General features: G+C 43.3%; 1 protein-coding gene and 1 long non-coding RNA gene across 5 annotated transcripts; one reads left to right on the top strand and one right to left on the bottom strand.

Moving 5' to 3' along the window:
• Nucleotides 1–1,373: 1,373 nt before the first annotated feature.
• Nucleotides 1,374–12,162, top strand: LOC132224150 (uncharacterized). The gene is made up of 2 exons (XR_009450604.1): nucleotides 1,374–1,542; nucleotides 11,666–12,162. It is a non-coding gene; the product is annotated as an uncharacterized LOC132224150 (long non-coding RNA).
• Nucleotides 7,410–23,000, bottom strand: DDX3X (DEAD-box helicase 3 X-linked). 4 transcript variants are annotated; one of them, XM_059679246.1, is made up of 17 exons: nucleotides 22,842–23,000; nucleotides 19,656–19,713; nucleotides 17,880–17,927; nucleotides 15,863–15,995; nucleotides 14,714–14,872; nucleotides 14,532–14,631; nucleotides 14,022–14,157; nucleotides 13,354–13,439; nucleotides 13,075–13,173; nucleotides 12,808–12,968; nucleotides 12,019–12,163; nucleotides 11,796–11,940; nucleotides 11,422–11,603; nucleotides 11,219–11,336; nucleotides 10,766–10,919; nucleotides 10,232–10,371; nucleotides 7,410–9,960 (listed from the first exon to the last, which is right to left on the bottom strand). In XM_059679246.1, the coding sequence occupies exons 1-17, from the start codon at nucleotides 22,884–22,886 to the stop codon at nucleotides 9,881–9,883; spliced, it is 1,989 nt and encodes a 662-aa protein (XP_059535229.1). In that variant the 5' UTR covers nucleotides 22,887–23,000; the 3' UTR covers nucleotides 7,410–9,880. The 4 variants fall into 4 exon arrangements, with proteins under 4 accessions (XP_059535229.1, XP_059535231.1, XP_059535230.1 ...); XM_059679248.1 differs by having other exon boundaries at nucleotides 10,232–10,368; XM_059679247.1 differs by having other exon boundaries at nucleotides 17,880–17,924.
• Between the last annotated feature and the right edge of the window lie 3,606 nt (nucleotides 23,001–26,606).

Raw genomic sequence — 26,606 nt, 5'->3', positions numbered from 1 at the left:
ATGTGAGAGGGGGCAGGCTGGGCTGAGGGACACTCCCCGCCCCCCATACCCAGTGCACGAATTTCGTGCACCGGGCCCCTAGTCATTACATAAAAGGGTACGGTCTTTTTTTTTTTTTTTTTTAGTTTTATTCATTTCAAATGGGCCGGATCTGGCCCGCAGGCCATAGTTTGCCCACGGATGGGTTAGGGGCAATCAGACCGGCAGGCAGGTGAGCGGTTAGGAGCCAGCGGTCCCAGATTGTGAAGGGATGTCCGACTGTGGGATTGGGCCTAAATTGGCAGTCGGACATCCCCTAAGGGGTCCCAGATTAGAGAGGGTGCAGGTTGGGCTGAGGGAACCCCCCCCCATGCATGAATTTCGTGCACCAGGCCTCTAGTATAATAATAATACAAAAATAAACTGTTTCGAGTACTCACAACTGTATATCTAATTTTGCCCCATCCTAGACATATAAGAAAGAAGATATTCCATTTGTAATAGCAACAAATAACAGAAATAACTTGGAATAAACTTGACATGAAGTACACAAGATCTTTAAAAAAACAAACAAAAACATGCCCAGCTGGCATGGCTCAGCAGTTGAGCCTTGACGTATGAACCAGGAGATCATGGTTCAATTCCCGATCAGGGCACATGCCTGGGTTGTGGGCTCCATCCCCAGTGGGGGGTGTGCAGGAGGCAGCCGGTCCATGATTCTCTCTCATCATTGATGTTTCTCTCTCTCCCTCTCCCTTCCCCTCTGAAATCAATAAAATATATTTTTAAAACCCTCCAAAATGTTTATAACTAGACAAATGATTGTAAATGTTGTTTTTAAAAAATAAACAAGCAAGAAGAGCAAAAATAAAACTTTAAATAAAAGAGCACTGAAGGGAAAACTAGATATTAAAGATATTAAAACATAGTTCAAAGCCTCAATAATGAAAACTACTTGGTTCTAGCCCATGAACCAGAAGGCCAGTGAACACAGGAGAAATTCCAGAAGGAAGCCCCTTTGCACGATGGGAGTTTTGTATCTGATCCTTGTTGGCTGTGAAGACTGTTAGTAATCCTCTCAAATACATTCTCCCCTTATAATAACGGAATGTGCCCAGCTAGGTTACACTTCCCAGCCTCCCTTGCAGCTAGACTTGGCCATGTGATCAAGATTTTACCAAGATGGCGTATGAGTGAAGTGATGTGTGCCACTTCCGCACTGACACAGGAAGACAGTGGCGCACCTCCTCTGAGCACCCTCCCCCCTTGCAACGCAGGCTGATTTGATCAGCGGTTCTTAACCGCATGCGAATCCCTGGGGAGCTTGTTAAAATACAGATCACTGCACCCTTCTCTGCTGCTTCTGAGTCAGCGGGTCTGGGAGAGACCCAGGAATTTGTATTTCTAGCAAGTTCTCCAGCAATGCTGACCCTCCTGGGGTAGGAACCATTTTGAGAACTGCTGCCTTCAACGTAGAGAAATGAACTGGAAGGAGCCTCAATCCCGAATGGCAGGACCACAGAGTCACCCACTGGCCTGGGAACACGAATTCTGAAATGGCAGGTAAGAGAAATTATTTCTTTCTTAGTTGAGTCATTGTATCTCAGAGCCTCTTTGCTACACTTTAACCTTACCCTAACTAACAGTACAGAAAAGACAGGTATTTCCATAGATGGCAGTTGGGTCAAATTGAAAAAAAAAATACTGCATCCATAAACCATTATCACATACCAAGATAAACTCAAAATGGATAAAAATCAATACATTTAAAAATATATGTATATAAAGAAAGCTCAGTATGGACTGACTTTTAAAAAAGGAATACTGTTAATTCTGTAGATCTCTTCAAAACCCACAAAATAGGCTGGTGTGGCTCAGTGGTTGAGTGTCGACCTATGAACCAGGAGGTCAGGGTTCGATTCCTGGTCAGGGCATATGCCCGGGTTGTGGGCTCGATCCCCAGTATGGGGCGTACAGGAGACAGCCGATCCATGATTCTCTCTCATCATGGATGTTTCTATCTCTCTCCCCAACCCCTTCCTTCCTCTCTGAAATCAATAAAAATACATTTTTTAAAAAACACAAAACCAATGGGAATGCAAATTACCCCTGGCAGCCTCGTGCCATCTTGTGAAGGAGAAGGCTCTGCCTCTGTGTTTGGCAATTAAAAAGACCTTCTACAGGAAGTCCCCGCAGTGCAATCCAAGGACACAGCTCCTGGATGAAAATTGACATTAAAATTGTGTTATTAAAATTCTGGGACAGTATGGTAATTGAGTCCAGTGCATGCTGAGAATTCATATTCAAGTCAGACTGCCAAGCACTCTCAGAATGAGTTTCAGGAAGAAGAAACTGGAAGAGTGTAAGGTGCCCCTAAGTTTGGGTGAGCCGAGCAGTGCATTTCCCGCTCAGGCGGCTACTGATGTATCTGACTCATTGGGGAACCTCTGCCTCTGTTGCTCACGGGAGCCCGTCCAGCTGTTCACAGGCTCAGAACCGGAACGCCTGCAGATTCATGCTACTTGTGCGTTTTGATGGTTGTCTTCAGCAGGAGGGTTGGCCTGAAATACCTCGGCTGCCATCGCCAGCAGCTGAACTCCTTTTGTTTTGTTTGTTAATCCTCACCCGGGGATATTTGCCATTGATTTTCAGAGAGAGTGGAAGGGAGAGGGAGAGACAGAGAGAAACATCGATGTAAGAGAAACACATCCATTGCTTACCTCCTGCACGCGCCCTGACCAGGGCCCGGACCGGGGAGGAGCCTGCAACCAAGGTATGTGCCCTTGACCGGAATTGAACCCGGGACCCTTTGGTCTGTAGGCAGGTGCTCTACCCACTGAGCAACACCAGCTAGGGCTGGACTCCTTAATATGTTCCTGAGTGAACTTCCTTCACAAAATGCGGCCTTTCCTGGAGGAGGAGCATGATCCCAGGACGGATAAACAGGAGTGCTCCCTGTGGGAAGTGCCAGGTATCCCTGTTGCTGGATAGTCTGAGTTTACAACTTACAAATACGCTTTAGACTCAACATAGTGAAGAGGTCAGTTCTCCCCCAAACTGACCTACAGGTTCAGCACAATTACCATCAAAATCCCGCAAGATTTTTTTGTGGCTTACTCTAAAATTTATATGAAAAGGGAAGGAAACTAGAATAGCTAAAACCATTTTTGAAAAATAATAAGTTGGGAGGAATCACTCTATCCAATTTTAAAACTTACTATATGGCTGGAAATAACTGAAGCAGGCAGTGTGCTATTGGCACATCTATATCATAAAAGGCGTCGCGGGGCGGCAGACATAGCCCTGATGGCAGGCTGGGCCTAGGGGACCCCACACGCACACGATTTAATTGCGCTAGGCCTCTAGTAGATCAATAAAACAGAAAAGAACCCAAAAATACCCATACAAGGATAGGCAACTGATTTTTTTTAATTTACTGATTGATTTTAGAGAGAAGGAAAGGCAAAAAGAGAGAGAGAGAAACATTGATTTTGTTTTTCCATTTATTTATGCATTCACTGGTTGATTCTTGTATGTGCCCTGACCAGGGATTGGTTTGTCTTGTATGTGCCTGGGATGGCACTGGTAACCTTGGCGTGTCAGGACAATACTCTAACCAACTGAACTACCCGGCCAGGTTGTGAACTCATTTTTGACACAGTTGCAAAAACAAGTCAATGGAGAAAGAATAGTCTTTTCAACAAAAGACTAGAACAATTGGCCACAGATTAAAAAGTGAACTTCCACCTAAACCTCACACCTTAAAAATGGACTCAAATGGACTGTAGATTTAAATGCAAAATTATTAGAAAAAATAGGAAAAACATCTTTAGGGTGTAGGGCAGGGTGAAGGGTCCTTAAGCATGACACCACAGGCACGTCCCATAAAAGGAAATGTTGATAAATTGGGCTGCATCAAAATTAGAAATGTTTTTCAAAAAAACTGTTTGCTCTGCAAAAGACTGTTAAGATGAAAAGACAAGCTATAGACTGGGACAAAATATTTGCAAACCATATATCTGACAAGACTTGTACCTAGAATATATAAAGAGCTCAGCAGTAAAAAGCAATCAATTAATTTTAAAATGGGCAATACAGGAACATATATTCTGCCAAATATATAAGGATAGCAAATAAGCACAAGAAAAGATGATTAACATCACTAGTCATTAGTGAAATGCAAATTAAGACCACAATGAGCTAGCACTTCCCATCAATTAGGCCAAAATAAATTCCAACAACACAGCCTGGCTGGTGTGGCTCCGTGGTTGAGCACCAACCTATGAACCAGGAAGTCACAATTCAATTCCTGGTCAGGGCACATGCCCAGGTTGCGGGCTCAATTTCCAGTGTGGGGCATGCAAGGAGGCAGCCAATGAATAATTCTCTCATCACTGATGTTTCTCTTTCTCTTTCCCTTCCTCTCTGAAATCAATAAAAATATTTTTTTAAAACATTCTAGTCCCTCTGGAAAAGGATTTGGCAGATTCTGTCTTCAGACACATCAGACTAATGGTACCTCTCACAGTATTGGCAGGTTCTCACACTAAACATGCACTTCCCATAGGACGCAGCAGTTGCACTCCTGGCATTTATGCCAGAAAGATGGACACTTATGTCTACACAAAACCTGCACACCAATGTTCAGAGCAGCTTTAATGTGTAATAGTCAAAAACTGGAAACAGCCCTGGCCGGTGTGGCTCAGTGGATAGAGCATTGGCCTGTGGACTCGAGTCCCGGGTTCGATTCTGGTCAAGGGCACGTACCTTGGTTGCGGGCTCCTCCCCCGGTCTGGTCCCTGGTTGGGGCATGTGCAGGAGGCAACCCATCGATGTGTTTCTCTCACATCGTTATTTCTCTCTGTCTTTCTCTCTCTTTTCCACTCTCCCTAAAAATCAATGGGAAAATGTCCTCGGGTGAGGATTAAAAAAAACAACTGGAAACAAGCCAAACGTCCTTCGGTGGTGAATGGACAAACTATGGCCCATGCATACTACTCAGCAATAAGACGGAACTGCAACCACTTGAATGGCTCTCAAGGTCATTGTGCTGAATGACAAACCGCACAACTCCATTTTGTTAGCAATTCTGAAATGCCATTTTAGAGATGGAAACGCAGTGAGTGGTTGCCAGGGGTGAGTGACAGGGTGAGGAGGCAGGAAGGGGCGGATGTGACCACAGAGGCGGCCCTCGGGAGATCTTGCTGCTGCTGGAACAGTTTGGTGGAGGTGGTTACACAGATCAACATGTGATAAGACTACGCAGAACTACACACACACACACACACACACACACCCACACACACCCCACATACACCACACACACACACACACACACACACACACACACACACACACGGAAAACTAGAGAAACCTGAATAAGATCCGTGGTTGTACCAAAATCCACTTCCTGCTTTGATGTTGCATTAGTTGTGCCAATGTTCCCATTGGGGGAAACTGGGCGAAGGGTACAGGACCCCTCTGTACTATTTCCACCACTAAAAAAGAGGAAAACATTTTCTATTAGAAAATATATTCTAATCGTATAAAATCTGTTCAGTACAAGTTTGAAGCATAAAGTCTTTTTAAAATTTCAACCAGAAACAGGAACTGTCACTATTTTAGCAGAGTTCCTCCTACTTTTTTTTTTTCTTCTTCTTCTGGGTTTGCTTGGCCATCTTTTGTTTTTAAATGTTTTTATTGGTTTCAGAGAGGAAGGGAGAGAGAGAGGGAGAGAAACATCAATGATGAGAATCATGGATCAGCTGCCTCCTGCACACCCCACACTGGGGATCAAGCCGGCAACCAGGGCATGTGCCCTTGACTGGAATCAAACCCTGACCTCCTGGTTCATAGGTCAATGCTCAACCACTTATCAACTGGCCGGGCAAATTCCTCCTATTCTTCTATGTATTTTCAAAGTAGTTGAGACCATTCTGTGTACTCCAATTGTAACCTACTCTTCCCTCCACCTATTAGAGCAATTATTTTCTCCACAATGCTAGCTATTGTAAACATAAATTCTGAGTACAACATATAAAATCACTCAGAATGTTAATTTAGCTCCAGTCCTAATTAGAGGAAACAGGGTAAACGAAAACTAAGGCAGAGTACAGGATACGTGTTCAATAAGAACAGAAGAGAAAGCTAACTTTTCAAAGTCCTGTAACTGCAGTGAATTGAATCTCTGCATTTGGGTGTGGAGGAGGGACAGACCACTGTCCACAGATATGTCACTGAGCTACAAAGGGGAGGCCCGTGACCAACCAGGTCACTTAAGAACAAAAACAAATGTATTAAGCACAATGACATTGGGCAATTTCAAACATGCTCCAAGATATTTTTGAAAAAAATTATCTGGTGAGAGGTTAGGAAGTAAAACCCAGTAAATAGTACTTAGATAAGTTATTTACTATTTCAACTATAGAATAGTTTAGGCAGTTCCCCCAGAACAGATAAAAGGGACCTTGAACCGTCCTTAGAATTGTTTCACTTAATTTGAATCACCTTCAACCACTGCCAATCTTTTCAATGTGGCCATTTTCTTTCCACTTATTTTGACCGAACAACTACCTCCCTTTCCTATCTCCAATACCAATGGCCACGCTTCTAATTCTTCCATAAAAGGCAACTATCAAGAAGCAAGTGTTTTAAAAAATGTTCTTAATCACACTGCAAACCTAGAACTCAATGCGGAATGAAGGCCAATGTGCATTCATTAGGTTGAACCATATTGTCAACTTTTGCCGCCCAAAGACACGGCCTTGTCTCACATAGTTCAACTTAGAGGAATTATCTGTTCAGTTATGGTTCCACCATCCTTGGTTAATTGGTAGCAAGCTGCCTACCTCAATGTGTGATAATAAACATCAGCAAAAACTACAGGTGGAATGGAGGTGCCTGTGTCATGCCTATCACCCTCACCCTGAATACATATTTTAAATGTTTCTGATTTGAGAGAGGGACATGGAGAAACATTGGTTGCCTCTGGGAAGTGGCCCAATGGGGATCAAACCTGCAACCTGGGCAGGTGCCCTGATGGGGAATCGAACCAGTGACCTGTTGGTGAAAGGGTCGGAGCCCAAATATATTCTTGGACCCCCACTCCTTAACCATGTTTGATTACTGTCCGATTTTGAATTCATTCTTCCACTCCAACCTTCAAATAACAGGTTCAAACCATATTGAAGCTGATTAAAATATAAACCGATCTAGAATACATGCTGAACACCTTTTAGATTTCCACCTATTACAGAAACCTTTTCATCTGTATTACAAATACTTAACCAAAGGGATTATTCCTGTCTGCAAGAGGGATCTCAAAACTAGCGGGACAGCAACCAAAAAAAATATAACACCTTACAGTTCAGGCAAGAGCACAACTTTATTGTCACTGCTAATAATAAACCACAATTGACAACAACGAAAGAGACTGTGCAGTTCAGCTTTTTATTTTAATAAAATCAGAATATGCACAGCACATGCAGTGCTAGCATCTAAACTAATACAATAAGCAATTACTAAAGCTACAGTGACTTGAGGTTCAATCATTACATTCAGCAAGTTTAAATCCATTCTTACATTTTTGAAACCTTATAACTGAAAATATTGCTTACTGGTAGAACTTGCTATTGCTGAATGCACAAGTCACTGATTATGCCAATACAACAAAGATAACCACATGTTTGAGGATTGCAATGTGCCAGACATTCACTGGGAAAAAAAATACACACAACTAAACAAAACTCACGCAACAAACATCTGAGAATCTGGACACTTCGTATCAGTGTTCTGAAGTGTTTCATTAATATCTTAAGACAAGTGTATCAAAACCTTGGCATGTTTTAATTTCAAGTCGCCAATTTTGTTTTCACTAACATCAGAAAGTTATGGCTACACTGCCAATGCCGGGTCTGCTTAATTTGACTTAAGAGTTTAATATGACTTAACATTAAAAGCTCACACTACCCCGAAATATATAATTTCACGCATACGGTGACATTCAACATTCAAGTGCCAGTGTTTTTGTACTGTCTTTTGGTCAAGTTTCTTTAAACTTTCAAAGAATCACTTTTAGGCTTACAAAAATAAATATTTGTCAAAATGTTCAATAAATATTACATAAAACTAGCAGCAAAAAGTATTAGAAATCTGTCGTGTGCAAATAGTTCTTCTTCCCAACCATCACTCCCATGGTCCCAAATAAATTTTAGAATCTAGTCCCATCCCCTTCCTAGACAAGCTGCGTTCAACCATCTCCAAGAGACAAAATAAGATTGGAAGTTTAAGGACACGCACACAAGACATATATATAAAATTCTCTGAATGTGCAATAAAAGAAGTATTTTGTAAAAAGTTATGGGCAAAATGTACAAGGGCCTAAACCTAGACTAATTGAAATAGCACCATAACAAATGACCTCAATACTGTCAAGTGCACCTACTTAATAAAAGTTTTAGAACAAGGCACAATACACTTGAAAATCTATTGCACTTTAGGAAATTTTTGCCGTCTCCCTATGCCACTGTAGAAAGATTGAGCGTTTTGATCACCGCATTCTGGCCACAAAATTAGCGCAGAATTCAAAGTGGCGGAGGCATTTTAGTGGTGGACAATGCTCATCTTTGGCCAGATTTAGCATAAACAGACTATAAATACAATGGAAACCTATGCAACTAAAACTGACTAAAACTGCACTGGAGAGCAGAATTGACACCTTGTGCAGTTATGTACATATTTCCAACCTGTGTGATCTCAGATTTCAGTTCCTCTTCTGGAGCCATTTTTACAAAGTCTATAGTAAGCCAGTTTAACATCTCAACGCAGCTTGAACAGAGTAATGTGAATCGGCGTTTAAAAGAAAGCCCGCTGCATTAGTTCTTCCTGTTCATACCCTCTTGACCAAAAAACATCAACACTAGCATGCGTTATTAGACCAAAAATCATCCGGGCCCTAATGCGGGCTGGTCATTGCTGTGGTCAGCCATTCTACCATTTCAATTCATTTATGGCAGGCATTTAAAATGTCAAGTAGATGAATTCTCCTAAAAACCTATTTATTTCATGTTATCAGACCTTTAAACTTTCCCTGTAATAGTATGCCCACATTTGGCCAGCTCATCCTTCATGATCTGCCTAAACATTGAACGAGGAATTGCTGTGTTTACTTGCATTAACTTTGAAACAGTGCTTCGAATGTATGCATGAGTTCATACATCACCTCCTCATGACTGGAATGGCTTGTTTAAAGACTATCAGGTTCTAAATACCTATCCAGGATAGAGTGAGCAAATCAGAACTTTAACTTAATACAGTTTGCCACATTAGAAACTAATTCCATTAATATGCTTCAAGACGTTTGTTGTTTCCCCCAATCTGCAAGTATCAAAGAGCCCTAATGCAGGTTACCGCATAAGTTTTTTTCCTTATAATATTTATGGATGAATCGATGATTCCTGTTAAGTTGTATCACACCTGTGTGCCAAGGTTTGATTTTAGCCCAAGTTCAGTAAATTTATTTTGTCAAAACAATTGATATCTTGAGCATTACTGAGCCAACAGGACATCAAAATAAAAAGTTGTCTAAAGTTAAAGGCACAGTACATTAACAAACAAATGATCCTCAGTCACAAATTATAAATGCAGTTTGGGATGGGGGTTGGTGGGAGGGGAGTTAATCCAAACTACAGCAATGAAGTCTTCAAACCACCTTCCGAACAGGGCTGCTGATTGTTCATCTCTTCGTGTGACCTTGAGCTCCCTTTAAAAAAAAAATTTCAGTGGAGAATCACAGCTGGTAATGTACTGCAAGTTCTTGAAGCTACACAAGGTATAGTCTGGCTAAGTTACATGTGGTTTCCATATTAGCTTGTTTGGCAGGGTGACCTACTGCAAAGTAGGTTCAGTTACCCCACCAGTCAACCCCTTGGGAGTTGTAATTTCCTCCGTAGCCATCGCTGTTGTAAAAGCCTCCATAGCCACCTAATGAGAGATTTGAAAAGGAGAGAGATTAGTCAAGTCATCCGCTATTAAATATAATCTTTCCCACCCAGCCAGTGTGGCTCAGTGGTCGAGCGTCAACCTATAAAACAGGAGGTCAGGGCACATGCCCAGGTTGCAGGCTCACTCCCCAGTGTGGGGCGTGCAGGAGGCAGCCGATCAATGATTCTCTCACTCTCTCATCGTTGATGTTTCTGTCTCTCCCTCTCCCTGAAATCAATAAAAGTATATATTTAGAAAAAAGTAATATTACCTCCACCAAACCCTCTGCTGCCGCCATGGCCACCTCCCCCACTGCGGCTGCTGCTCGCACGGCTGCTGCTGAAGCTGGAACTGCTGGCACCGCTACTCTGCCGATAGTCTCTGGCACCAAATCCTCCGCTGAATCGACTACTACGAGGACAAAAACGTGTATTGGTTACATGACAAGTCCCACTAAATATTCCAAAATTCTTGCTAAATCTTCCCAGTGCCCACACACTGGTGCTTATGGTTGAGTATCTAACATGGCCACAGTAGTCTTGATAACCAAACTCATTTTTTTCCATCTTTAGAAATCTACCCAGGAACACCATACCCAACAGATCAGGCTGCCCTGTGTCAATCTCTTTAACTTCATATTGTGTCTGTCTTTATGCTTTGGTTCACAGTAACTTCTCATGTTAGGGAACTGATTTGCATTGGACACAAACTTGAAAGAAAATCAAGCTTGTTAAACTCGTATCTGAACAGTTAGCCTTGGGCAGCACCCCTCTCCCTCACGATGTGCCACCTGTGCCTCCCTCACCTCTTAGACCGTCCACGACTGCTGCCCTTGTAGTGGTGTTCGTAAGCCATGCTTTCCAACCAAGACGGCACTTCTTGCTTAGCTTCAACGAGCAGATCCAACAAATCCTTTGTGATGTTTATGTTCCTCTCATTAAAGAATGAGGTGGCAAGGCCTGAAACAGTTCCAAAAAGTACATACATTAAGGTCTTCCATAAAGCAGCACAGTATTCTCACTTTCCTTAGAATAGTAGGTGTAATACTAAAAAAAAAAAAAAAAAAGATTACAATTTGCTATTTAACCAACGCAAAGGTCTTTGAACAAAACCTGACTTTTCTATCACTTCTGCTGCTGAAATGTATTTTACCTGCATTCTTTGGAAATAGAAGTTCTTAAAATTAAGATCCTGAAAAGTTCTTTGCTACAGGAATCACAGTAAGAAAAAATAACCAGAACATTAAGCAGCCACTTACCAAGGTTTCCGACACGTCCTGTACGGCCAATGCGATGGACATATTCTTCAATATCACTTGGCAAGTCAAAATTGATGACATGTTTCACATTTGAAATGTCCAGGCCTCTTGCTGCTACCTAGAAAAGATCTCTTTTGTTATACATGGCCCACTTAAAAGACAACCAATAGCCGAACATGAAAACAATAGTATATGATACACACTGCTGTAGCCACTAGAATCGGGCTTTTTCCTGAGCGGAACTGGTGCAGAGCCTCCTCTCTATCTCTCTGAGATCGGTCTCCATGGATGCTGGTGCACGCATATCCTTCATGGTATAAGAAATCCTCCAGAGAATCTGCACCCTTTTTGGTCTCCACAAACACTAAGGTGAGTGAATCCTTGCCTAAATTTGAAAAATTACAAGTTTTTTGTCACTAATAGTGGCTGTGTTCTTTTTGCACTTAGTAAACACACATAAAGGCAAGATTTAAAACCATTTTAACAGAATGCTTGGAATGAGGAAAAGCAGTACCGGTGATCCAAATGGATTCCCATTACCGAAGGCACCAGAGAAAAGCTACAATTCTCATCTTACCTGTTGCATTTAGAAGGTCAAGCAGAAATGACCGCTTGTCTGCATCTTCCACCCACACTACTTTCTGTGTGATGTTCTCAGAGGTAGAGCCAACTCTTCCTACAGCCAAGAAGATATATTCATCCAAGAAATCACGAGCAAGCATCTGAAAGAAAAAAACTTTCATTACCTACTGAGACAAATAAATTCCTCATTTAATAAAGTGTGTAGCATCAAACAATACCTGTATTTCCTTGGGGAAAGTAGCACTAAACATCATAGTGTGGCGCACGCCCTTTGGTGGCATCGTATCTTGTTCAACTATTCTACGAATCTGAGGTTCAAACCCCATATCCAACATCCGATCAGCTTCATCCAACACCAAGTATCTGTGATGAAAAAAATTCAGTTTAGAATTTCAGAAGAGTTTTAGTATAGCTGTATCAATAATTACAATTATATTATTTATTCAAGGAGCTAAAATTCCTCACATCACACAATTTGATACTATACACGACAGCACAGGATTTTGTCACTGAATAAATCATCCAAGATCAGTTAAATTAGTTCTTATTGCCCTAACCGGTTTGGCTCAGTGGATAGAGCATCGGCCTGCGGACTGAAAGGTCCCGGGTTCGATTCAGGTCAAGGGCATGTAACTTGGTGGTGGGCACATCCCCTGTAGGGAGTGTGCAGGAGGCAGCTGGTCGATGTTTCTCTCTCATCGATGTTTCTAACTCTCTATACCTCTCCCTTCCTCTCTGTAAAAAAATCAATAAAATATATATTTTTTTAAAAATAGTTCTTACTATTTGATTACTTGTCCCAGTGTGGTCATTCTCAGCCTCTACTAAAATGTCGCTGACTTTTCAACATTAAAATTACAATAAACTAATTTTAGCAAAAGTAGAAGACAAAATAAACCACTTCTCCAATATTTAAAATTTAGATAACACTATTAAGTTCCAAAAAACTAATGGCCAGAAATTTTAAAAATTAACATTGCGTTCCATGGATTTAAAAGGTAACATACTTGCAGAAGTCTAATCCAATCTTGCCTCTTTCCATCATATCCACTAGACGTCCTGGAGTTGCTACTAGCAAGTGGCATCCACGTTCTAAGTCTCGAATCTGCTGACCAATATCGGCACCACCGTAAACAACACAAGGACGGACTCTAGATCTGTATGAAAACTATAAGCAAAGAAATTTTATCAACTTCAAGGCCAAGATTTTTCCAAGATCATAAAACATTTTGGAGTCAACGGGAAAGTCATTAATTGCTAAAATGCATACTTACTTTCCTGGCTTCCTCATAGATCTGTACTGCCAATTCTCTAGTTGGTGCTAATACCAAGGAGATTGGGTATTGTTTGCGGCGCCCGTACCTTCCATTTTCCTAAGAAATTAATTTATATATTAATACTCAACATACTTTTTATAACTCATTCCAAAATTCCCTTCTGTAATTTATGGACTACACTTGAAAACTCTTACATTAAGTAGACTGGAGTGAGTTTTAGTGTCACTTACAGCTACCTAAATACCGTAATTTTCCATTTTGTAAGGAAATAGTTACCTTCATGGCCCTCAAGGCCTCGCCTGGGCCATCGGTATAAATCTGACTCAAGATGGGCAGAAGAAATGCTGCCGTTTTCCCAGACCCTGTTGGAGAGAACGCATGTTCACTCAACCACAGGAAAAGCTGATTACTTTTGAATAAACATTGGTAGATGGCTTTTATGTAAGAGCTAAGTTAAAGATACGAAGTGACTTGTTTGATCCACTTGTAACAAGAATCCACACACTAAGGCCTAGACAAGCTTTGCAGATACAGCCACCACACTCAATAATTTACATATGGTTGCGCTCACATTACAACAGCAGAGCTGAGTGGATGCAATAGAGACCATGTAGCCCATAAAGAAAGTTTATTTTGTTCCTTTATAGATAAGGATACCAAACACTAATCAGTAACAATGTATTCACTTCTTTGCATTGTTGTTTATAAAGAAACAGAAACTTTGCCTCAAAAGTGGTATCCATTTCAATTTCTAACACTTCCTCGTGTATGAAGGATGGCATTCTCACACATATAGTAAAGCTTGTACTGAATTCAGAGGCTAGAAACACCCCCGTTTCTAAAGGTGAGAGGTGCTACTTTACCCTGGAGGCACCTCTCCCCTGGCCACATTCCTGTAGATCACAGGCTCTTCTCTATTCTTTTACTTTAATACGTGAGCTTACCTGTCTGGGCACAAGCCATCAGGTCTCTCTTCTCTTTGATAATAGGAATAGCATGCTTTTGCACTGGAGTCGGACGAGTGTAACGAGTAAGCTCAATGTTTCCCATAATAATCTCTCCCATCTCAACATCACTGAACTGTCAAGAAATTCAACACGGTTAAATTGCTAGAAATAGCCATTTTTGTTTCATACTAATATAATAATGAAAACACCTAAGAGCTGATTTGTACTTGAGTTCACAGCTGCTTTAAGTAAAAATTACGTTACAGTGGCGGGGAGGGTATCTACATGGGAGAGTTTGGGTGCTTCCTGTGTTTGACCCATTTCCTATTTCATATTAATAGTGACACCTACTGAGCTCAATCCCTTTCCACCAATGAGGCTGGTTTTTAAGTAACCTTAAAGAACTGCTAAAATAAGATAAGCATGGTCTATATGCCTACATCATTTTGGCATGCTGTGAAAAAATTTACATTGCCCTGTTTTAAAAGACTAAGCATAAATACTTACACTTTCAATATGTGGAGGACAGTTGTTGCCTGTTGCCTCAACTGGAATATCATCATATTTCTCAAAGTTAATCCCAGTGTTTCCTCCAGAAAAGAGTTCCCTGAAATCAAAATTGGTAAGTTTGTTATACTAGCTATTAAGGCTACATTGCATCACAATTAACATACATTTCAGAAACTTACTGTTCCAAGCGTTCACTTGGTGGGAGTGGTTTGGACCAATCATCCTCATCTGATTTGTCACACCAGCGACTATTTCCACCACGTTCAAATTTGCCAAAGCCACTTCTGTCACCACGGCCACCAATGCCATCATAGTCACCCCGTCCACGATCATCAAACCTGAACAGCACAAGCAATTAATCAGAATCTTATCATTTAACCAGTTATCATATTCCTACCACTACTCTAGAACAGTACCTGGAGAGAAGTTGGAATTATTCATTATGGCTAACTTCAAGGATGTCAACAGTCCAATTCTGGCTTACTCTTATTTGACAAATAAGGCCCTCTAATTACCAGATTGATATGTATAATTTATATAACCTTACTTTCTAAAATCAGTATCCTTTATTTCTATAAATTATATAGCCTACACAGGCCTCATACAGGCTGAAATTAAGAATCAAATCTTGTATATTTGTAATCAGCACATAACTTATACCTTTATATCCACATATACTTAGTGTAGGGAAGAAGAAAATAGCACACCAAGTAAAAAAAAGAAAGAAAGAAAATACCACACCAAGTATCAATTGTCCCAGGTATGAGAGAATATCATTTAAAGGACAATTCACCTGTGTGACAGATTTTGGATAAAAAGTAGAAAATAATCCTTACCTGAATTAGGATGTTTTTAGAGTTTTAGGCCTGTTTGCGAAAAATCAGGACACACAGGACTAACCACAGCTATTAGGCCCATGAGGTCAGTTCACCACACTTGTGTAATCAAAAATATAAGGTGTTTAAAAATTGCCATATAGAATATCCACAAAAATCTCAACCAAATTAGGCCATTCACTAGATAAACTTACTCTTTTAAATAGACTATACAGAAGTAGAGAAATATAAAAATAGCTGAGTTCATTATGTCAAAGGGGGCATTCTTATTCTTATCTAATTTCTATGTAAAAAGTTCAATTTAGTAAAGACCTCTCACAACTAAGAAAATATGATTGCAACAGACATAATACTTAACATCCAAATAGGTGGTCTATTAAGGAGAAAAAAGATGCTCAATGGCCAGAGTACAAAGGATGAAGACTTACCAAATTCAAGATCAATTCCTAAATGGCTATATTGCACACACATGTAAAGCAACACACCACTTACCTTCCTCTTGACCCACTTCCACGGTCACTGAAGAAACTAGACTTTCCTCTCGAATCACCACGAGCTCCAAAATTGCTGTACGCATCCTTATCCTTGCTGGAACTCCAACCTGAACTGTCTTTATCGTAGAATCCTTCAATTCAAATAAAACACAAATCCATTTTAATGTATTATTAGAAATTTCTAATACCTTAACATGATTTTTTTTAAAAAAAATATATTTTATCGATTTTTTAGAGAGGAAGGGAGAGGGATAGAGTTAGAAACACCGATGAGAGAGAAACATCGATCAGCTGCCTCCTGCACACTACACTCCCCACTGGGGATGTGCCACAACCAAGGTACATGCCCCTGACCGGAATCGAACCTGGGACCCTTCAGTCCGCAGGCCGACGCTCCATCCACTGAACCAAACCAGCTAGGCAACATGATTCTTATGTTTCTGAATTGGAAGCCCTCCATTCACTTTATCTTTTTCACTGTAGACTGGAGGACAATGGGAATGATTCTTATTATAGCACTAGAAGAAAACCAAGATTTAGAGCTGGTTTACACTGGTACGCAAAATGTTTTATCTTAATTCTCTCCATTAGGAAATACGGTACACTAAACCACGCACTCTGCCTATCTAAACTTGATTTTCAGCATGCTTTCCCTCTCAGGGGGTGCCTTAGCCTTTCTCTCTCCTAAGCTCCAGTGGCCCTTCTTTGCTTCTGTAACTGGTTTCCTGAGCCCATGCAGCCCAGCTGGCTCACTTACACTACTTCTGTAACTTTCTAAATAAGCTTTCTCTTATAATTTGGAAAAAAGAATTTCCATTCATGTTATAAGTGAGTTTACTAGGAACCAGAGACCACTGGTTTCAATGTTTCTTAGGGGTAATATTCATTTACAGCATTTTTAAGTGCCACATTAATACTTTTTCCGTTTCAACAGTAAAAAGCTTAAGAACAGTGCTCTGTTCACGTGAAATACATCCTGTCAGACAAGAACCAAGAAGACCTAGAAAGGAAAACCCTCCTCCTCAGTATGGACTGGCCCTGGGATGCAGCTATAAACATTCAGGTAGAGGGGATGACAAAGGTACAAACAGGTAGAGGATTTAAAGACAAGTAGAAAGTTTAACTGGTTTCAGTTACACTATTAGCCAAACAGTTTACAAGTTAATTAAGTTACTTTCATTTGGCCTCTGCCTCTACCATTAGCCAACCTGGTGACCAACAGTTTTCGCTACCAGTAAAGAATTGAGTTAGGGTTCTAAGATCTCTTTCAGCTCTAAAACCTCCTATACAGCCTCTCCCTTTGTTTTCTGTCACTCCAACAAAGAGGGAAAGAAAGCACTAAATGTACATGGGGGCAATCCCAGCGGGTACATTCCAAGGAATAATGACAACACCCAGGATGATAAAGACAAACTGTAGTATGTGGACTCTTTCTCCACCTTTCACATATCCAGCATATTCCCTCCTGACCTTTAAATCATTCTCCTGACCTTTTTCTTCCAAATCTCAGGTCAACCATTTAACGAAACATACAGCACCCAAATAGTTGTGCCATAATTTGAGACATCTACTAGTTTTCTATCACTACATTACACACTACATGGGAAAAGACTAAATGTTGTGATACCTTTTGGACAAAATCTTTCAAATGAAGCAGTTCAGGCAAGTGAATGAAATCAGAATCACTCCCAACTTATTAGGAGCATGCCCAATGCTATGTGCCCTATTAACTATTCTACAATAACCCCATCTTTGTTTTGGCATCTCTGCAAGACAGAAATAACTGAGTTGTTATGACCCTGCAGTTTGGTTTACATAGTAGGCTGTCCACTCACCTTTTTCTAATTGAAATCATGCTGCGAATACGCAGACTAGAAGCACCAGACTAGTGAAATTGTACAGTGATGATGCCCTAATATTTACAGACTTCCCAAGGTGCCTCATTTTCCCTAGGCTCAAACTTCTATACGCAGCAAGAATTACTGGTAGGTCCCCAAACTGCTCAAAGGACTTACCTTTAGTAGCTTCTCTGTTCCTTAAGTGAGGAGGAATATAGCGCCCTTCTGAAAAAAAAAAAAAAAAAAAAAAACACAAATAATTTAAATCTCTAGCCTTCTATAGTCTAACTTATTTTAAATGGGTTATTGCTTTATAAGGATAACTTTAAAAGAGGGGGAAGGACAAGTTTGGCAAACAAAAATTTGACTTGGTAACTAACAGTTAAACTGCACAAATTAATATAATTTAACTTGCCACTAGCTCTGCTATGATTTGAGAATTGTTATAAATTAAAACAGTTGCAGCTAAAGTATTACTATAACCTATAAGACTACTCTGTAATAAATCATACTTAGCCACTAAGAGACCTTTTTGTACCCATCCTGATAATTTCCAAAACAGGATAAATATATATGTAGAAAAACTGAAATGGGGAAATGATTTTAAGGAATTGGGAGTTTTAATTTGGGACTTGCTGAGTTTATGGAAAGTTAACTGTTGCTCTGTATGCAGGCAACAATATGGCCTAGAAAATGGATAAGAAGGCAAAAACAAATAAAAGTCCACTCACTTTATCACTAATAAATCTGCAACTCAACATCCCTTTTTCCCTTCTGGGTCGAATTAAATATTAAAGATCTCTATTAGGAGGACCAATTCCTAACATTTTTAGCATGAGTGGCAAGTACAGTGAAATTTAAAACAAATACTAAATGGCCCTGGTTGGGTAGCTCAGTTGGTTAGAGCAACATCCTGATACACCAAGGTTGTCGGTTCAATCCCTAATCAGGGCGCATATAAGACGCAAATTGAATGCCTAAGTGGGACAACAAATGGATGTTTCTGTTTCTCTCCCTCAAATAAATAAAGTACTAAGTAACTATGTGCCCAGTGTAACACAGTGCTTGAAGAAATACTAATTTCAGACTCTACAGCCCATACCTGTCTTATTTAATAGAATGGGAGAGACCTAAGCCAGAGCAAGTCCACTGCCAAATGATAAACCATTAAGATCCCCTACTTAATATTAATGTAACAAGTTAAAAAAAAAAAACACACAAAAATCTTTTATTTTATTGTTGACAGTATTACAGATATCTCCCAATTTTCTCCCTTTTTGACCCTTCCACCCAACCCCTGCCCCACCCCAGGCTTCCCCCAGGGGTTATGCATATATGCACATATGTTCTTTGGTTAATCTCTTCCTGTCCCCTCCCCCCACCCAACTCCCCCACTGGTATCTGTTGAGTTCATGCATCCATACCTCTGGACCTATTTTGTTTGTCAATTTATTTTGTTTAGATCCCACTTATATATCTACTTTTCAAAAGAATACTACAGTGACGCAGCGTTTAAAATCCTAAGCACAAGATTCAATATAGCTTTGTTCTAGTACTTTCATGTTCTTCATGGAAAAGGGGTAGCTAGCTGTAACAATTGAATGTTTCCTTTATTGAGTTTAATTCTGGTAAGACTTGCTCTAACACAACCCCACCACCTCTAAGCTGGGCTCAGGACTCATACCAGACAAACTCTTCTAGAGGTAATTTGTGTGTTGTATTTCTTTAAATGATTGTTTTTAACTCAAGAAAACCAGTACCTTTTTTTTTTTTAACTACCAAAAGGTTACAATCTAAAGATTGATCACTAATTCATAATTCTACATAACAATGCCTACATAATTCTTTACACAGTAAAAATCAGAAGGGAAACTGTTAAATTTTAAATAAACTCCAAAAATGAACAGCATTAAAACTCTAGTATTCAGTAAATCCATAAAACATTTTACTTACTGCTGGCTGTACTTCCTCCACTCTGATTATCTGCAGAGTTCAGGTCTAGGCCAGCAAACTGGAAGAGAGTTAAACGGTTAGTAGCCAGAATGGTGAAATATTACTAAAACTAGTCAGCCCCGAATCATGGGGCTGGTTTGAAACTACTAATGCAAAGGTGACTGAGAATGTGCTTCGAAGACTGAAGTTCTAAGTACAAAACCGTATTACTGTACATACTGCAGAAGGCAGCACACCAAGATAAGATGCTGGTGCTGTAGAAACTGGGTCCCTGTGAGTCATTCATTCAGAATGAATGCTCCCCCATAACATTCTCCACAATAAAAGCTCCAGAAACTAAAATTATTTTAAAATGTCAAATACACTTTCCCTGTATGAGGCCCCAGGTTCGTTCCCCGGCATCTCCACCAGGAAAAAAAAAGATGTCAAATACACAAAGGATGAATTTTAGCTCCAATTATATTTGACAAATGTTTCCAACGCCAACTTTCTACTTGGGATTATTTTAAATGTACAAAAGCACACCTGAAAATGTCAGAACAAAATTTTTAATTCCTTTATGCCCTAAATACTGCACAAGTATTTTTAATTAGGGTAGCACTCTTAATACATCCACCACTTACTAATAAGCACTATATTAAAAACAACCCTGTGAAGTGGGTGCCTACGGATTCTCCCATTTTCACCACTGACATAAGCACAACTGGCATTCAATGCCCTAAGAGACTAGGGCTGCCTTTAATCCCCATTCTTACCTTATACTAGTTCAAAACCTCAACATTCTACAAAAAAGACCTGCTTTACACACACACACACACACACACACACACACACACACACACCACAGACCTGCTATGTTCATCACATCCTGTTATGACTAACCAGGAACTACTTACAAGCAAAGGGGGGGAGGGGGCCATGTATGCCAAAATAAGTATTTTAAAAGCCACAAAAGACCAGACTACTGTTGCCAACTGTCTGCAAAGGTGATGTGCTATACCATAACTTCCTGTTAAAAGGTCAAAACGATTGTGTCTCATTGCAACCATTAATGGAGTCATTGAAAATTGGAAACAGATGCTATATCTTAAAGAAAATGAGCTGAGTAAGACTGAAGTGCCTTATTTCTGTAATTTCTATTAGCAAAAACGCTGTCAGGCTTTCTCTGTGTAGTAGTTATCTCAACAGACTGATACTTGAAAGCACAAAAAAACTTTGTTTGCACTTGTTACCAGTTATTAATTTTACACTTGGCACTTTCAACGCTAGTTAAGTGTTTAAAGATCGCTAAGATTACACTGTTGCAATTTTCTCAGTTGGGAATTTGCTTGCTGCTGAATTCTAAGGATTGCATATTCTTTCGCATTACATCAACTGCAAATTTCAAGTATATTCCTGCCTAGAATCTTAAAAAAAAAAAAAAAAAAAACCGCGCCACTGTCCTGGCCCAGTAGTTCAGTTGGTTGGGGTGTCACCCTGTACACCAAAAGGCTGCAGGTTGGATTCCCAATCAGGGCAAACAGGGGAGGCAACCGATGGATCTTTCGATCTCTCTGCCATGGATGCTTCTCTCTCTTTCTCCCTTTCAGTCTCTCTAAAATCAAAACATATCCTCGGGTGAGGAATTTCTTTTAAAAAGCACCACTCACATGGAAAACGTTAAAGCTGCCCGAACACCAGCCTTTTTTCTCTCTTCCATTCAACATATGACGTCTGAGCAATTTAGAGGATTTAATATAATTGATTCATTAATGGAAAAGATGTTTCCAAAAGAAACAATTAAATCCCTAAAAATGTATTCTACAAGACTACTTGAAGATCTATGAAACTAATCTGCCGCTGTTTCGTTTCAGGATTACTCCCGAGTTCACGGGAGGCAGAAGTTGGCTGGAGGCTAGGAGCAGCCTACTGCGGAGCGGATCTGGAGCGCTGGGCCACTGTCGCAGAGGAATGCAGACTTCCTGCCACCAAGCCCACGAGCCCAGTCCCTCGGCTCACCCCCGCCCGCTCAGCAGGGGGACTGCAGTCCGACAGCACACCTTAGGCGACCTATTTCAAAATGTTACTCCACGGGCAGCAACAAGTCAACAAAACTTTTTTTATTTTCCCTTGAGCCACATTCGGGGTATTTTCCCCCACCTCGATCCGAGAAGCTGGGCTATTTTTTTTTATTATTTCTTTTTGCTTTGGCTGATTCCTGGATCAAACGCCACTAGCATAGACACTCACACAACCCGTGGTCCCTTCCGAGAAAAACAAAAAAGGGAGAAAATAAATAAATAAATAAAAGAAGCGCGCGCGCACATGCACACACGCACACACGCACACACACAACAACGCGTGGCCATCGGTACCTCGCCGCACACTGACTACCGGGCGGCAACACCGGGGAAGGGGCCGCTCCGGGGCCTCCGCCTCGGTCCCCCGAGCCCGGCGCCACGGCGCGCGCAGCGGCCCCGGCGCCCTCCCCCTCCTCCTCCCCGAATCTTCTGCGTCACAAAACTTTCCACTCCGGAAACGCGGCCTCCCGGGCCGCAGCGCCGGGCCTGCGGAAACCGGGCCGCGGCCAGGCCGCCCGCGGAAGGAAGGACGCCGGCCAGGCACCGGGCGCCCCTGCCGTCTGCCTTTCCGGGCCCCCGCCGCCCAGGGGCCCGCGGATCCTCCCTCCCCCGCTCGCGGGCCGCAGCGCCGCCCCGCCGCCACACAAAGGAGGCCGCCGCCATTACCCGGCGCGCGGGCCGCCCCCCGCGCCGCCCCCTCGCACATTCCAGGGGCCGCGGGCCACGTCGGGGGCGCGCGCGCGCGCTCCCCGCCGCCGCCTGACAGGAACCCGAGCCGCGGGGCCACAAAGAGTCCCCCGGGCGCACCCCCGCCGCCACCCGGGCCCGCGCGTGCGCCTCCCCGCGAGCGCGCGCACTCTCGCCCTCAGCCGCCCGCGCCGGCACACACAAAAGCCGCCATTGTGCTCGTCCCGGGGACAATACCGCGGGTCGAGCCGGGGACCCGGCCCGGGCGCCAGTCGCCAGCCGCATTCCCGCCACCTCCCTGCTCCTCCACAGCCCCGTGGCCACGCGCCAGCCCGAGGTGGCCGGGAAATGGGAACGAAGGGCGTCCGCGGGCGCTGCGCCATAAGCCAAGTTGGCTGACGGGAGGGATCTGCGCCGTCCGGGGCGCCGGGCAGCTCACCTGCTGGTCCAGCCCGAGCGCATTTTCCACCGCCACATGACTCATCCCTGAAGAGTACCGGGAACTCGGAGTCTTCCGCTGCTGAGCGAGTGCGTTAGGTTCACCGCGAAGGTCCTCTCACGGGAGAACTGCGGCTCTGGAGCGCCCGGCGCTGCCACGGACCTAATATACACACTCGCGGGCTGTGACGTCAGCACGTCGTGCGCGTGCCCTCCCTTTCACACCCCCGCTCCCGCTGCCCCACCACTTCTGCCTAGCGACTGAGCGCCTGGTCAGCCCTAATCTCGCGGGATTTCCTGCTTTCCCCGTCCCTGGCTCGTCGTCCTACCTGGGAACTCAAAACGCAAACGCTGTCCTACTTCGCTATTCCCCCTCGACAGCCCACGGAAGGCTGGTTCTCGAGATCTCGCGAGAACTCTTCTTCCCGCTTTTCGCCGCTAGGGGCCTTAACATTTCCCTTAGGCCTCTATCACCTTCCCTCACCCCCCTCCACTCCCGGTGTTTGCTGTTCCTCCCTTCCTGGCGCTTGCCCTCGCTCTCTTCTTTCCCTCAGTGTCCGGACTAGCAGATGCCGGGAGATTTTCCTAAACTAATCCGCCCTCGCTCGCCCGCGGGCACCCTGTCCGCAGTCCGGGGTCACGTGACCGCAGGTGCCGGCCGCGGTGGCCATTTTGTGGAGCAGGAAACCGGGGCTTAAATAAGAGCGCTCGGAATGCGGGGGTCTCGAGGGCGACATGGGAAGAGGAGTGGGAAGAGGAGGAGGGAGAAACGGGAGGAAGGAGAGCGGGAAGGTGACCGGGTTAGGGGCTGGGGGAGCTGGCGGCGCGCGCCGGGGGCCGTCGCTCTGCAGCGCGGTTGCCTAGGCAGCGGGGACGCCGCCTAGAAACGCAGCAATCCCTCAGTGTCACCCCCCCAGACTCCATCACGCTCCTGCGCGCTCCCCCGAACCCCGCGATGAGGAAACAATAAAACAATCACGCGCCGAGTTTGAGCGGGTGGGTGCGCACCCAGAAGGGACCCCGGCCTCCGCGGCTACAAGTGTCTTATTACCTCCCCCGAAGCCAGGGGACCCTGGGTACCGAGAACAGCTACCCTAGGGAATAGGGGGTTTGCGCTGGGCGAATCTGGGCTGCCCACGTCCTGTGGCATTATTGGCCTGGGGTCCGGGGAACCCTCGGGCCACTGCGGTGGAAGGGGGGAGGGGAGGAAATGTGGCCCCCCTCCTAGCCCGCCACCCCTAGTTCCAGCTTCCATGCCACAGGCCTCCATGTGGAAGAAAATGCGTTGACCAGTGGGGTCCCTGGCTTTCAGGGAGCGGCCGCACAGATGGGGTTCTTAGAAACGCTTTGCCCCTCTTTTCTGACCCGCAGCCTGACAAAAACTACGCAGCGTTTTTCTCCATCCCCCCGCCCCTCAAGGGCTTCTGCTGCCCGAATTCAGATAGCTCCTTCTCCTCACATCATTTCCCAGGTACCACTCTCCCTTTCCAATTTTTAAAACTGAAATAATTCTAAGGAGATTAGGGAGATAACACTGGTGCCCTGGGGCAAGTTGCTTAACTGCTTTGGGTCTCAACCTCCTCATTTATAAAAGGAGTCTGCCGGACTCCGTAACCCTGTAAAAGATCCAACTCCCTTTTATCACGGTATTTTGTAACGCCCCCAATAACCATACTGAAATAACAAATCATAGATAATAAAAACAACGCACAATTCCAAAAAACATGATCTAACTGTAGAATAAAAGTGCGGATGGTTATAATGAAATTATTTTAATATGTGAAAGCTCCCAGGCAACACTAGCTGATGATAGATACCTGCCCAGTGCCATTAAAAATGCAAACGGAAGCCCTGGCCGTAGCTCCGTTGGCGGGAGCACTGTCCATGCACCAAGCGCCGAGGTTGCGCTTTGATCCACGGTCAGTCGGGCTCATGAAGCAGGAGCCGGCCAACGGACGCATGGATGAACCAAACAAAATAATGCGTTTCTCTCTCTCTCTTGCTCTCAAATCAATTTTTTAAATGCGACTGGAAATGTATGTTTTCACAACTCAAGTATGCTGCGCAATTTTGACACTGGTGACTTTATTTTACAAAATGGCTAATTCTTGATAATGTTTGAAATAAAATAGTACAATGTTCCCTCACTTGCTATAGTAGTTACATTCCTGGAGAAGTCTCTGTGTAGCAACGCTAACAGCCCTGGCCGGTTCACCGTATGAAGCTAAAAGCCCTGCCCTGATAGCTGGTTAGAGCCGGGGTTGGCAAACTGCGGCTCGCGAGCCACATGCGGCTCTTTGGCCCCTTGAGTGTGGCTCTTCCTAAGCTTTAGGAGTACCCTAATTGTTAATAACAATGTCCCTACCTATATAGTTTAAGTTTAAAAAATGTAGCTCTCAAAAGAAATTTCAGCCGAAACCGGTTTGGCTCAGTGGATGGAGCGTCGGCCTGCGGACTGAAGGGTCCCAGGCTCGATTCTGGTCAAGGGCATGTACCTGGGTTGCGGGCATATCCCCAGTAGGAGATGTGCAGGAGGCAGCTGATCGATGTTTCTCTCTCATCGATGTTTCTAACTCTCTATCTCTCTCCCTTCCTCTCTGTAAAAAATCAATAAAATATATTAAAAAAAAAGAAGAAATTTCAGCCCTAACGGGTGTGGCTCAGTGGATAGAGCATCAGCCTTCGGACTCAAGGGTCCCGGGTTCCGGTCAAGGGCACGTACTTTGGTTGCGGGCACATCCCCAGTGGGGAGCGTGCAGGAGGCAGCTGATCGATGTTTCTCTCTCTTCGGTGTTTCTAACTCTCTATCCCTCTTCCTTCCTCTCTGTAGAAAATCAATAAAATATATTTTTTTAAAAAAGAAATTTCAATCGTTGTACTGTTGGTATTTGGCTCTGTTGACTAATGAGTTTGCCGACCACTGGCTTAGAGCACCCTCCGCCAGAAGCCAAGGGTGCGGGTTCCATCCCTGGTCAGGGCACACACGAGAAGCAACCAATGAATGTGTAAATAAGTGGACCAACAAATCGACGTTTCTCTAAAATCAATTTTTTAAAATTGGGCAAAGAGCTCTAGCCGGTTGGCTCAGTGGATAGACCGTCGGCCTGCGGACTGAAGGGTTCCAGGTCCTATCCAGGTCAAGGGCACTACCTGGCTGTAGGCTGCCGGCCCTGGGCAGGGCATGCGGAAGGCAACCAATTGGGATTTCTCTCTGTCTCTCCCTCTCCCTTCCACTCTCTCTAAAAAAAAAATGGAAAAAATATCATCGGGTGAGGATTCAAAACAAAACAAAACAAAACAAAAAAAAAAACAAAAAAAAAAAAAAAAAACAAAAACAAAAACAAAAACCGCCAAAACCGGTTTGGCTCAGTGGATAGGGCGTTGGCCTGCGGACTGAAAGGTCCCAGGTTCGATTCCGGTCAAGGGCATGTACCTGGGTTGCGGGCACATCCCCAGTAGGAGATGTGCAGGAGGGGCACATCCCCAGTAGGAGATGTGCAGGAGGCAGCTGATCGATGTTTCTCTCTCATCGATGTTTCTAACTCTCTATCTCTCTCCCTTTCTCTCTGTAAAAAATCAATAAAATATATTTAAAAAAAAAAAAAAAAAAAAAAAAAAAAAAACCTGTGCAGAGCTATTTTGTGCTTATATGTCAAATAGAGTTAATTCGGAGGAACTCATTTTTAGGTGAGTGTCCTGCACGCCTGGCGCCTGCCCACCAAGTGCCAGTAGCCCCTGCCAGTCACTGTGACAACCAAAACCCACA

The sequence above is a fragment of the Myotis daubentonii genome, chromosome X, assembly GCF_963259705.1.
Source record: "Myotis daubentonii chromosome X, mMyoDau2.1, whole genome shotgun sequence".
In the NCBI taxonomy this organism is placed as follows: domain Eukaryota; kingdom Metazoa; phylum Chordata; class Mammalia; order Chiroptera; family Vespertilionidae; genus Myotis; species Myotis daubentonii.
This window is presented reverse-complemented; position numbering and strand designations above follow the sequence as displayed.